Source organism: Seriola aureovittata, chromosome 20, assembly GCF_021018895.1.
Source record: "Seriola aureovittata isolate HTS-2021-v1 ecotype China chromosome 20, ASM2101889v1, whole genome shotgun sequence".
NCBI classification, from domain to species: Eukaryota; Metazoa; Chordata; class Actinopteri; order Carangiformes; family Carangidae; genus Seriola; species Seriola aureovittata.
Genome location: NC_079383.1, coordinates 13,384,353 through 13,397,780, shown reverse-complemented (window position 1 = coordinate 13,397,780; position 13,428 = coordinate 13,384,353). Strand labels below are relative to the sequence as shown.

Here is a 13,428-nt window from a genome sequence, read left to right as displayed (position 1 = left end):
AAGTAAGAAACAAACCAGCCGGATATTGACCTGTGGCCTCTCTGAGACGTATTTGGCGCAGTGTCGGATGAGGCGGATGGCTTCCATGCTGGTGTCGGGGAAGGAGGCATTACAGGCAAACTCTGACAGACACTTAACGGCATCCTGGAAGGAGTCGATGGTGGCGGCAAAGTGCTTTTCAAATACATTCGCTGGGAATAAAAGACAGAGGTGGGTGAAGGGAGATAAAGACAGGAGGAAGGGGAAAGATGGAGAGAAAGAGCAAGACTTGAATGTCAGAGCCGAAACGTGCTGACCACAAGATGAATGTAACCGATTAAGAAAATAAATTAGGAAGGTTGTCATTTAAATTGTAACTGGTTACTGGTTCTTAGCTGTGTGTGTGTGTGTGTCGGACTTACTGACGATGTGGCCGGTCGTCTGGAAGGCCAGCTCTACAATGCTCTCGTCCTGGTCCGAGGCAGCCAGGTGAAAGACAGAGAAGATATTCTTCCAGCCTGAGCGGATGTTTGCCGCCTGGGAGTTTACCATCTGGGCTATACAGCGCACCACCATGTCTCTGATGGTGGGAGACCTGGAAAAAGAGATAGAGGTGTGAATTGCACAACTGAAAGGAATAGGTCAAGAGTTGAGGAGAAAGAGCAGATAGAAAGGGAGGGGAGGGAAAGAGTGGGTGAGGGTGAAGAAGAAAGTAAGAAGCATATGAGTCAAAAGACAGAAATTCATCTCTTCATTGTCAATTAGCTTTAAAAGCTTTAATAACATCCTCAATTCCATTTTCAGACAGAATCATTATTCCAGCACTGGTTAGTCTTGGTACAACAGGCTTGTACAGCAACTGTTGCCATAGTGAAGAGCATTCCTAATTGCTCAGTAGTTATGAATGAGAGAAAAGCTTTGCCTCCACTTACCATTACACACACACACACACACACCCCCACACACACACACACACACAGAGGAGGGCAATATGAGTGAGTCTAATGGCCACACTGCGCTGCAGGGTTTACATGGCCGCCTGCCATCTCCTCTCTGTTGAAGCTCTCAGTCTGTTCACTGTGTGGGTGGATTTATACTTACACTGCTCCTCTTTCACATCAATGAAAAGTGTGGTGCAGTAAAACAGCTTGCCTTCAGACGCGCTGCACGCAGATAATTACAACGGCCAAATCAAACTCATTTATAACAGATAGCTGCTAAAATTCCATTCAAGACAGATTTGGACCATATAAGGAAATTCACTGAAAGGGTAAATGCAAACCGACTCAAATGGGCCAGTGGAAATGTTGTGCTGCTGCTTTCGCTCTGAGTGAACAACCAAACAATATGCTTACTCACTGCAGTAAAAACAAAAAGACGGACAGAAAGAGAATGAATAACAGTCAAGACGGAGAGCTGCTACTGGAGTGGAAGGGAGGAGGGGAGTGTGTGTCTGCAGCCCAGAAATAGTCACCACTCGGCCACAATACAGACCCTGTGTTCGCACAACCCAGCACTACAGACTTACATTGGTGTTGTAACATGAGCACTTACTCACAACTAAATGTACTGTATTTTTTATTTTTTTTACCTGTTCTTTTTCATGATGTGCTCGAAAGGCCGCAGGAAGTCTTTCTGGAATCGGAAGTTAGCCAGCTCCCCCTTTTCTAAAAATTTCATGGACAGTTGCCTGAGAGAGTCCACTGCGAAAATTGCCACATCTTCATTGGAATTACAGCCAACCTGCACAGAGATGAAACATATTTCAGTGACATCACGCTGGATTTTCAACATTTAATTTAATTTTTTTTTTTTACATTTTCTTAAATTTCACAAGTAGAGTGCAGCTTCTAAAGGACAAACTGTTCTTTCAGTACGAGATACAGCTGAGAGACAAGCATCCAGGTGAAAACAGTTAACCCCCCAGGTAAAACAAAATGTTTTCTTAAAATCTACTTTCCGATATGATGAATGACTACTTAGAGGATTTAATTTTACACACGCCAAATGCAGTTCGCTACCGAGTGATAAACAGAGCCTCGCTGAAAAATTGTGTGTTGAATACCAAATTGCCAGAAAGCTTTTCTGGCAACAATGTGTGTTCATCAGTGACTGCAATCATATTGCAAAACAGAAGGTGGGAGAGGGAAAAAACATTTGTTTGTCTCTTGTTTACCCTCAGGCTTTAGGGACATCTAGCTAGTCAATATTTAAAACAATTTATGCAACAGAATTTAATACAACAGAATTGCACCCATGCCTTAAAGATGAGCTTCTGTCTCATGTTTTCATGCCTGTAGTGAGTGACCAACCCTCACCCACCTTGTTGAAGTGGTCTCCGATAACCTCCCAGATCCTGGACCACTGCAGTCTGATGCGGCCCATGTTGTAGTAGGAGATCTCGACTATTTTTTGCAGGCTGAACATACGTGGGTGTGTGGGCGAGGCCAGCTCATCCATGGACACAGCACACAGCCAGCGCACAAAATCAACTGACGAATAGACAGAAGATGTTGGCAATGAGCGAAGAAAAAAAAAGGTGCTTTTGTTGCAGGCTAAGTGACTCACGATGATCAAAAATAGCTAGAACGTACCTGTCCTTGGAGAGGCAGGCATAATACAGTATGAAGCTAGTTCAGGTAAACTCACCTATTGCATTGCCATCCAGTCTGGTAGAACCCGTGAATATCCTAAAGCAGAGAAAGATCACAATGATTACTTAAAGTATATTTTTCTGGGGCTTTTTATGCCTTTAATGGACAGCACAGTGGAGAGTGACAGGAAACGGGGAGGCAGAGAGAGGGGGAACGACATGCAGTGAAAGGCCGTCCGATGCGGGACTCGAACCGGGGCCGACCGCAGCGAGGACTGCAGCCTCCACACATGGGGTGCCTGCCCAAACCACTACGCTACACGACGCCCCCATCACAATGATTACTTAGGAGGAAAATTTCGCAACGTAAATCTGCACTAAGCAATTAAAAAAAAACCAGACATAGGAGTCCAACCCAAGCAACTCAGTTTGGTTTTCCTGGATTTTTTTCAGTACAGAGTGACTACATTACCTGTCGACAGCTACCACCACACTCTGAGAGCTGGTCTCGCCAATGGATTCCTGAATGCTGGCAATCTGCTTACGGTCCACCGTCCCTCCGACTACAGACCAAAGCAAAGAGGATTGAGACATCTAAAAACATCATTCTTTTATGAGCATGTTTTACAGTTAGTGGAGCTGCAGCGAGTATAGTTTTGACCAATTTACTAAAAGTACTCTACCCAATGCAAAAATAGGACCGTGTATTTAGAAAGATGTCACTGACCTAGACCCAGGTACTCATCGTTGCTCTGCTCCTTGGTACTTGCGACAAAGCCTTCTTTGCCCCGCACCGTCCCTGAGATGTAGCGTGCCTTCACCCCCGTACCGATCAGCTGAGCCAGCTCCAACTGACTGATGCACTTCATGATCTGAGAGGAGACATATTTAAACAGTGACATATTTGGAGACATTGGGATAGAAATGGACATTGTGCAAATTGAGACGGAATGGAAGCGAGAGGGATATCTGCTGAGTGAGCGAAAGGGAGGAGGATATCAGGCAAGAGCCAGGAACAAAACAGGCCAAAATTTAAAGGAACGATAGAGCTGCACCAGTCTGACTCCAAAGCCCAACAAATAGACAGCTATGTGAAATATCTGCACTGCACTCCCTGAAAATCACTAAAAGCGTGACCAGGATTTTTATTGGAGGCCTCTTGTGGCTCATTGCTTGAAGCAGGAAAGGAGATACGAGGAGGATAGATAGGGTGAGGTAAGATAGTCGAGAGTTTTGTGAGGAAATGCAGTGTGTGACAGATAGGGATATCAAACCTCATGCCAGGAGTTGCCCAGGTAGTTGCCATCAGTGTGAGCCACAGTGATGAGGGTCTTGATAGTGTCGATGTTTTTCTGCTTCATTTCTGAGATGCCGGAGCTGGCTGTCAGCAGGGTGAACCTCGCCAGGGCCTGGACGTATGCATCCCTCTCCAACTGTTACAGAGATAAAAAAGACAAGGCAGTGTGTGTCAGAAACAGTGCAGGGTGAGGAAGTACACAGTAATTATTCCTCCAGCTCTGACAGCACTACCTGTATGGAGAAGATGCAAGCTATCCTGATGGCACAGCGGATGCCTTCAAGACACAGAGAGGCCACCTCGGTGTCGTCGCAGTCCTGAAGACCGACGCTGAAAGCAGCCAGGAAGGGTGTCCAGGCCAGCTGAGGAGCAACAGAAAGGAATGAGCTGTCCAATTTTCTGTGTGAAAGGGTATATGTGCCTCATGGTGCGTCTGTGTGCGTCTCCTTGTGTTACCTTGAACATGGGCCTGACGTGCTCCAGATGTGTGGCGCTGGTGAAGGGAGCCTGGACGTGGCTGACGGCCTCCATCAGAGCTTTGGCCGTTTTGGCCATCTGCTCCATCTCCACGTTGTACAGCAGACGCCTCTGCTTCTCACTCGCCACACCTGAGCGAGAGTCAACACCAGAGAGTCAAACATTACACAGATATGCCCACAAAGAGCTTTTTTACAGCAACCAAACAAGCTCAGGCAGGAAAACGCTGCAGCTTTTCATCCAACCAGCTCTGCAAACTTTCAAAAAGAAGCTCAACTATCTCGAGAAAAATGGAACAATAGGCCCCTTTATGCCTATTAAAATTTTAAAAAAGCTAATCTAAATGTTTTCCACTGAACAACTGATGCCAAATGTGAGTAAGCAAAATGTACTGTCTGCTGTATATTTTCATGACGTTTCAAAAATAGCTATAAACAGTGCATGTAACTCCTGAATGCTACTGTGATTCCTTTGCTCTGAAGATGACTTACAAGCATCTTCAGATAATCCAATCAGTTCACAGCTGACACACCTACGGGGGCTGTAAGTCTCACCCAAAACCATCACAGCAACAAAGATATCAGGTTAACGGCTCATCTCATCGCAGTGAGACTCACTCTGCTTGTTGGATTTCATGGTGAGCTCTTTCGTCTCCTTCATGGCAATCTTTTTCCCCGCGATCTCGTCATAGATGGCTGAGAGGTATTCCTCAGGTAGGTCTTTGCTGTCGTTGATGCCGCGGTTCATCTTGATGTATTGCTCTTTTGTCATTTTATTCTTCACCTTTGCAGCAGCAAGAAATATAAGGATTAAAAGCTGCTCATGCAAATCGCTCTGATTTCTGTTGCACTGGTATCTGATGGAATGACTGCTGTCCCCCCAGGGCTGCCACCTCGTTGAGGTGAGATGCTTACCTGTGGACTGTGAAGGTCTGTTGTCAACATAATGATTGAGTACGCAAGGACGTATGCGGTGTCAGCACTGGCAAAGAGGGTTTGCCTAGAAAAGTGAAGTGGCAAGTAGGGAGAGAGAGAACAGCATGTTGTCAAGCATGTAGTCCAAATCAAATTCAGCTATTTCCACAGTCAGGATCTTTCAACCAGAAATCAAAACATCTAAACTCACCCCTGATTGCACTCCAGATATCTTGCTGCAAATTTCTCCATGAGCCGGTCGATCTTCTGGGCCTCTCCAGGGAGCCGAAAGCCCTCCAAGAACATCCTTAGAGCAGAAACGAAGTCTTTGCCCTGGAAGTCCATTTGATCCACGTAGGCGTACATCACCTCCTTATTGAAACGGTCATTATCCCCGAGGAACTCTCCCACTTGGGTCTAAGAAAGGATCGTGTGGAGGTCAGTCTTGCGTTTTTTGCAAAATCATACATATGAGTCTAAAATCCTGCACCTATTATTTCCCTCTCCACAAGAGGGAAAAGCAGAGGGAGAAAATCAATTTCAGCACCACAGAAGAGCAACTTATTTGTCTGTCCATATTATTTCTTTCCACTAGAAGCTAATAAGAACCACTAACAGCAGGACCATCCAATAAGTGTGGATTGGATAAATACACGTTACACTTCCATGGTTATCCACTCTGTTTGCTGCTGCTGTGGTGCCACTGCAGCTAAGGGCCCTTGTTTCTAACAGATGCTGTGAACACTCTTCATTGCTGATTACCACTGTGCACAGACGCCCTCAAGGCTGTCCAATCAAGCCAGAGTGTGCTCCTCAACAGACTTAACATTTACTGTATAAGACTCTGGGTTAGAGTGGCTGGGTGGCTGTTTAAGGCTCGTGGACAGACATTAGATTATTGTGCGGCTTCTGTGTGGTTTGGCTAGCTGATACAAAAGGCAGAGTTGGACTGGCTATGTGTTTATTTGCCGAGCGCTTTGCTGCTTCTTCGGCTGCTATATGTCAATTTTCCCAAACAACCCCAATAAAGGTGCTGATGTTGAATGAGCCTATCTAGTTGGCCCAAAGATGGAAGCTTGACGATGATGTTGATATGAATAATGAGATAAATGCAGTAACAAACCAACGAGTGGAGATGCGGCCAGAAATGATTTTACAATTATTTCAATGACATGTTCAAATTAAAGTTCATCATAACACAAACCACAACTCCCTGCTCTCTGTTTGCCTTTACAATTACACATGTGGTGATATTTAACATATTTTTTTTCTCAAATTCTATCTAAGAATCCCTTTAATCATTTAGATTTCTGTACAATAAAGATTAATTTCTGTTTCTTTTCTCCTCCAAACCCTCCCTTGTGCATTTTATAAAACAACACTTTCTGATTGATACATAAAACACATGTTTTTGGGGTAGAATTCACCACATCTACACTTAAAAAACTGGCACAATCTGCCAGTCTAGTAGAATAATGTTTTAGTCAGAACACCTTGACTGAGATCAGCTGTGTGATCGGTGCACCCTCACAGAGTTAAAATGTGTTGTGGCATGAGCAGCACAGTAACTCTATGTTTTTAGATAAGTCTTATTACAGCGTTTGGTTTTAGACGAGAATTCAAACAAAAACAAGGTGATTTGTTACCGAATCAAGCCTCTCTTCCTGGTGCAAGAACTGAGCAAGGTCCTCTGGGGTTGTACCCAGCATGCCTTGCTCTTGAAGGTACTGGATTCCTCTCTTTGGTTTCTTGTTGAAGCTGTGTAGAATTAAGAGAACAAAATTTCATGTAGCCAACGCAGTACCACGGTATCAACAGAATGAAAGAATGTGTGTGTGTGTGTGTGTGTGTGTGTGTGTGTGTGTGTGTGTGTGTGTGTGTGTGTGTGTGTGTGTGTCAAAACTTACAGGTCAATGCCCTGCTCGATGATCTCCTTTTGCTGTTTGAGGACCTCAAACTGCTCGGGGTTGTCAGTACCTGACATCTGGGTGCTGTAGCTGCCGATGCCAGATGAGGCTGTGGAGTCCAGAGAGTTGATGCTCCCATAGCGGTTTATGGTCTCAGGAGCCTTGGTCTCTGTGCTCTCCTGCTCTGATGGTTTCTCTTGGCCTGAGGAGCGAAAAACACAAGGTGAGATCACCCAGAAGGGATGAGTCAAAATAAACCAGCTATTTCTATTGTTACTGTGAGAAGCAACCCCCCCTCAAATCATCACAAAGATGAGAGTTTTAAATTGAAACTCTGTTGCTGGCACAAACTGAGCCTGGAGGCTTAAGAATGAGCTAACTTACAGCTAGAACTGCAGGAGAGAGACTTTAGTAATTGAAAGGGGAAACTGCAACACGGATCAAAACGACCCTGAGGCCTTCTTAATGATTGTTGTTGGCAGGGAGGGTCTGCACACTGGCGTTACTCACATGCACGGCCTAACAAACACACACTTATTCACATAGACACGCAGAGCAGGTGCAAGGCAGGGCAGGAGAGGAGGCTGTTATAAAAAGGTGGTTTAATCTAAAAGGCTCCAGGGAGTCAAAGAGGAAGCAGCCAGAATTTAGAGGCTGAAAAAGGTTCTTAAGCCTGCAGAGATGAGCTTGGGGATCTGCTGCTGCTGGAGCGGGTACACCCTGTAACCCTGTGTTAAGGCCAGGCGTCTGATTACCCATCGGAAACTCTTTAAAACATTCAGGACAGTGCCGCGGTAATGTGAGCTGGCAGTGTGCTTCCCATTCTTAGGCTTACAGAGGAGAGAGAAAAAGGTGGAGGAACACAAAGGGAGGAGGGGAAAATAAACTGAAAGTTTATGCTGTGTACTGGGGAAACACTAAATAACACTTTCCTAAAATTAAAAAGTAGCATCTTTACCCATTTAGTTCACAAGTGCTTTTTACAATTAGTTTAAGTAACTCCAAACTTGGCTTTGGTTACAATCTATTGGTGTAAGTGGGTAACAGGAAACCTTAAAAACAACACGTTACATAATGCAAAGACTAATACATAACTGTCTAATGCTACAGACACAACAGGGCTTAATATGGACGATTCCCATCACAGCAACACATTGTAGCAAACATTTCGTACTGTTTTACCTGCTCTTGCTTTGAAGTCATCCAAAAAGGGGAGAAAAATGACACAAGGGACAATTGAAAGAATGGAGATGAATATTTTTCTATAATCCTGTTATGCATTACACTAATTCCGTGTTTTGAAATCAGAAATCATAATTGTGTGAGAAAGAAAATCCTCAACAGCTAACAGGCTAAATCTAATCTATCAAATTCTGACTGACGAGCTTCTGCTACATTGCTAATGAGTTGTCATGAGTCTTGGCAAGATAACGTCCCAGTGAGTGAATATAACTTCCTCTGCTGTTTGGCCTTGACAGTTTAGCCTGAGGCTAGCCTGTGGTTAGTTCCAAGGGCTTGTGGGATATTTATCCAGCCCTTTTGCAAAGTTGCACTTTCTCTTTAGTTTGAGCTCCACCTTTGGCAAACAACAGAGATTCTCTGGTGTGCAGAAGACGCAGGAGCCAGTCTCACACACAGGGTATGCTGTAGAAGGGCATGTCATCACAGTTCGACTTAAAGTTATCGCTCTGCTTTAGACTAAACTTTCTGGATTAGCCTGTCTGTGCTGGCCTCTGGGCAGCATCTCGCTTTCTCTTCTGGCTGGATCTGAGTTTATGAATGCTCACTTTCCCTCTCAGAGCAGTAGCTTCCCCTGATGAATGCCAACTGTCAATCTTACAACTGACTGCAGCTGGGCTGATGGATATGAGCTTCATCACTAACCCCAGTTAACCCCAATGATGAATTGCTGCCAGAACCGAGTGACCAGGGGAAAGACTAGTTATAACCTTGGCAGTCTCATCTATGACATTTTCTAAAATACAAGTTAAATTCTCCCCAGATTATCGAGGAAAAACCATTTAAGATGTATTTAAACCAATTAAGCCACCAATTACACTTCTTGTCAATAATAATACAGAATACTGTTACGTGCATCACTTTGTGCAATCTAACGAAACCCTCTTTAAATCCCTTCCAGGGACTACTACAGACTTCCCCTTGGAGTTTAATTCAGCTTTTGACAAGAGTGATGGGACGACCAGTTCAACAGTAACAGATTATTCTATGTGTAGTCTCTCTGCTTATGACCTGAGAAACATGAATTCTGGCAGTGATGTGTCTAAAGACTAAATATTTGATCGGTGTGCAGAATTAGAATGAAGAGAAAGGTCATTTCCTTGTATCTTGTATTCAGTTCAGGTATGACGGCTGCCAGATAGTCTTGATAAATTACATTCACGTTGCTATCGGTGTCTTACCGAGGCTGGTCTGGGAGTTGGGGTTGACATATTGGTCTTTACTCCACTCGACCATGCACTTCAGGATGGACACGAGACATTCAAGGCCTTTCTTTCTCAGGGTTAGCTCCTAGAGAAGGTTACAAAATCACAATGTTAACACAATAAATAATGGTAATACCACATAAAATAAATTATTAGAAAAGAAAAGGAGAAAAAATATATATAACCTGTAGTGGTGTTGTGCCAAGCTCATGGCCACCGCGACCCTGTGCTATTTTCGAGAGGTCGTTGACCAAACGCTCAAATATGTTAGCAGCATTCAAGTCACAATCATAGTTCACGTAGATGTCCACCACACTTTGGGCATCTGAGAGAGACAGACAGGATACAGATGGAATTTGTCAGTGAGAATCTATGAAACACATTTAAACTGTGTGTACCGCTTTTATGGAGTCTGACGCATTCATCAGAATAATTATATCCTTTATCAAAGGTTAATTATAACCATTGAATTAATTGAAACATTTAAAAAAAAAAATGATGATGTAATTAAATGTTTAGCTGTGTTTTGAAGAACACATGGTTTATGTGTACCAGAGGCTTCACTCCTAAGCCTCCATTACTGCCTCATTATCAGAGTACAGATATGTTTTAATTAGCCACAAAGAATTAGTGTTAAAGGGCTAATTTGCTTTAAAGAAATGAAAACAGTGACACAAACCTGCACATATTCTAGTGAGGGTTTGTATGACCATCCACTTGTGGTCATAGGAGCTTGTGGACGTCTCAAGAATGTACAGGAAAATCTCCTTGAAGAACACCTGCAGACAGAGACCATCTGACAGTGAGGAAAACAACTGGCACACAAAAGGGAAAACACCATCAGAACCCCCCCACATGATATCACTTCTGTAGACACAGCAAATAGAGCAGGTGGTGGTCACACATTCGAAACTCAGACAGAACAATAAACTGTAGGCAACAGAAAGCAGGTAACAGTGCGACTCAATTACACCAATGTGGAAGAATATGTGCAGCACTCTGTGAGAAACAGTGTCTCCCATATATCATTTATACCAGCTGCCTGCTGCATTGAGATGTTGGTAAAGACCGGTGGTAATAGAAAGAAGAGAGATACTGAAAAGATGAGAGCCTCCATTCTGATGTGCATCTTGTGTATTTTCTATTGGAACCAAACTATAACCTATATTGTTATGAAAAGAAATAATGATGCTTCAAGGAAAAAAAAAAAAAAAAAACGATGAATTTATGCTGCACTCATGTGTTGAAATTAATATTTTGCACCCACCTTCTCACTTCAGTCATGAATTTCCTGTGTTTTCTTGAAAGACTGTCAACTGCCAGAAAAGGTGTGAAACTGCTGCGTGGGTGGATATATAAATAAAGCTACTATACTTAGCCAACTAGTTCATCAGGTTTTCTCTGCGTACACTATCTGAATCCAAATAGGGGAAACAGGGGAAAAAATGGAAAGAGAAAACTGAAGACAAAACATCATGGAGAGCATGGTGCTGAACAATAAGAGTAGCAGGTAACAGTTATCAGAAGGAAAGTGTGTATTGTTTATTGGATGGCCTTCACTGTGTCACACTAAAAGCTTTCCAGTTGAAAATTTTTACATCTTATGGTTTCACCTAATTGGGGTGTATTAAGATTGCCACTGTGACGAATCTGTCTGTCATTACCTTTACACTTAAAGTCTGGGAGGCTGACAACAGAGACATTTTATAGATAAGCACAAAATGCGGAGGTGAATACGTTACCTCGATTTGCATCTTGAGGTGCGTCTTGAAGTGGGAGAGCAGAGTGAGGAAAATGGATAGTGAGAGTTCGAAGACCTCAGGCACAGAGGAGACGCCATTCTTGGACAGGGCCACGCACAGGTACTGCTTGATGGCGTTGATGAACATCTCGTTGGTCTTGAAGATGGGCCCGGCGTTCTGGAGGATGGACAGCAGCAGCTGGAGGGACAAGACCTTCGATCGCAGCTCGTGGGACCTGAGGAGGTTCAAGCGAGGGGTTTCAGCAAAATGAGGTAGTGTCTTATAATTATTACACTTACCCATGAAAATAAAAACAGGCAAACGAGACAGTGCTGGTAATGATGTGAAGTTCAATAGATTATTATCATAAAGTCAGGCTGAATATTTTAATGTAATGTATTTTAAGGGAAGGAGATGACACAGTAACAGAAAAAAAATATGGACTATGTGTATTTTTGTTTGTTAGTGCATAAATTGTAGCTCCATGTCTGTATCTTTGGCTGTTTACTCTACTGTGTTCCCTAACCCTTTGAAAATGAGGCTGGCTGCTGCATAAAACAACTTAAAGGATTTTTACCAGCCATCTGCTCAAGACTCTTAGAACACATTATCGAATTTGATGAGCATTAACATTTCAGGCATACTAACAATAAAAAAAAAAGAAAGTAGGCTCACTTAAACCAAATACTTATAAGTGAAATGATTTGTCCTTCAAGCAAAGTTACACCTCAAAGAAACAGCAGTGTAATGCACATCGCATCATACCGTGTCTCTCCATCAGAGAGTTACAATCTTCAACAGCCTTCAAAGAAATGCTTGGACAACTAAATCAAATCTCCTCGGCGTGTGGAGCCTCAGCTTGTCTGAACTGTTTTTCTGCAGCAGCAGGACAGAAAAAAAAAAAAAAAACCCATAGAGCTCAAAAAAAACATACTTTCAGCTACTTTATATGCTGAGATTGGCTGCTTCTCTGCAATGTCTTCCATCTCTGGCGAGCAGACAAAACAGGATTTATGTGGCACAACAAAAATGTGTTTCTACTTTTTGCACTGCAAATGGTCACAAATATGGACATTTTTTTGCCAAGGACAGGAAAATCTGACACTTTGTCACTCAAGTTAGTAAAATGGTCATGATGAGATGAGACAGCAAACTGACACGCCTTTACATGGTAAATGTGCACACATAAAAAAAAGGGGAAATGATATAGGATTATACTAAACTATAACAAAAACCTTACAGTAATTGTAACAAAAATTATATTTATCTGAAATTATACAATTTGAAGTAAGGGAATTATTAGTAATTGTTCTTATCAAATGGTCATTTGCTGATGAAGTCATGATAAAAAAAAATGCAACAATAAATCTCAATCCAAGGGTTGTATAAAACACTCGAATGGATGACACAATGCTTGTTAGTTTTGCGCATTCAAGCAAATCACTTGTGGTGCGTTATAGAGATTTACATGTTCATTTATTGTTCTATTAACAACAAGTAACAAGTTCCGATTCTCACTTGTCAGTATCTTTGATAACCGACATATAATTTGGACACAACAAAGAGGGAATTACATCAGCTTTGATAAAATTCGGGCGTAGCCATGGTTAAGAGGATGTGTCTATATTCAATATGTGTACAACAATAATCCTTGTTTGGATTTGAGTGCCTGAATCTCCCATTTGACAACACAGGTCAGTTTTGTACATTTTGTGCTACAAAAAATAACCTCTGATGTCCAACAGAGTAGAAGTGTCTCTGGAGGGTAGAAGTGTTGTTTCTGATCGACCATGAAGATATAAAGTAGTTACTGATAGTTAAGGTCACAATAATGCAGCGGTTCAGCCTGTGTGCGGTACACAGTGGGAAACATCAGGCAGAGCAGCCTTGGTAGAAGAGTAAAAGGTTTGTCTGGCACTGACATGGCACATCAGTGCTGAGGTAATTGACATGGCCTTCATCAGAAAGACAGACAGACAGACACACAAACACACACACACACACACACACACACACACACACACACTGCTGCTTTGCATTTATACCACATTCATTTTGAAAGCTATTCAAGTGCA

At 42.8% G+C, this 13,428-nt stretch overlaps 1 protein-coding gene across 2 annotated transcripts in view; it reads right to left on the bottom strand.

Annotated features, from left to right (window-relative positions):
* Positions 1-13,428, bottom strand: part of arfgef1 (ADP-ribosylation factor guanine nucleotide-exchange factor 1 (brefeldin A-inhibited)) — a 52,178-nt gene that overhangs the window by 8,209 nt on the left and 30,541 nt on the right. For both annotated transcript variants that reach the window (XM_056363992.1, XM_056363993.1), the window contains 19 exons: positions 11,354-11,588; positions 10,291-10,390; positions 9,797-9,936; positions 9,588-9,696; positions 7,168-7,369; positions 6,907-7,018; positions 5,472-5,677; positions 5,261-5,345; positions 4,964-5,129; positions 4,326-4,477; positions 4,103-4,231; positions 3,847-4,005; positions 3,300-3,444; positions 3,045-3,135; positions 2,629-2,669; positions 2,302-2,471; positions 1,571-1,722; positions 402-574; positions 31-191 (listed from right to left, as the gene is read on the bottom strand). In XM_056363992.1, the coding sequence (XP_056219967.1) occupies positions 31-191; positions 402-574; positions 1,571-1,722; positions 2,302-2,471; positions 2,629-2,669; positions 3,045-3,135; positions 3,300-3,444; positions 3,847-4,005; positions 4,103-4,231; positions 4,326-4,477; positions 4,964-5,129; positions 5,261-5,345; positions 5,472-5,677; positions 6,907-7,018; positions 7,168-7,369; positions 9,588-9,696; positions 9,797-9,936; positions 10,291-10,390; positions 11,354-11,588 (2,728 nt within the window). The remainder of the gene's footprint in view (positions 1-30; positions 192-401; positions 575-1,570; positions 1,723-2,301; positions 2,472-2,628; positions 2,670-3,044; positions 3,136-3,299; positions 3,445-3,846; positions 4,006-4,102; positions 4,232-4,325; positions 4,478-4,963; positions 5,130-5,260; positions 5,346-5,471; positions 5,678-6,906; positions 7,019-7,167; positions 7,370-9,587; positions 9,697-9,796; positions 9,937-10,290; positions 10,391-11,353; positions 11,589-13,428) is intronic.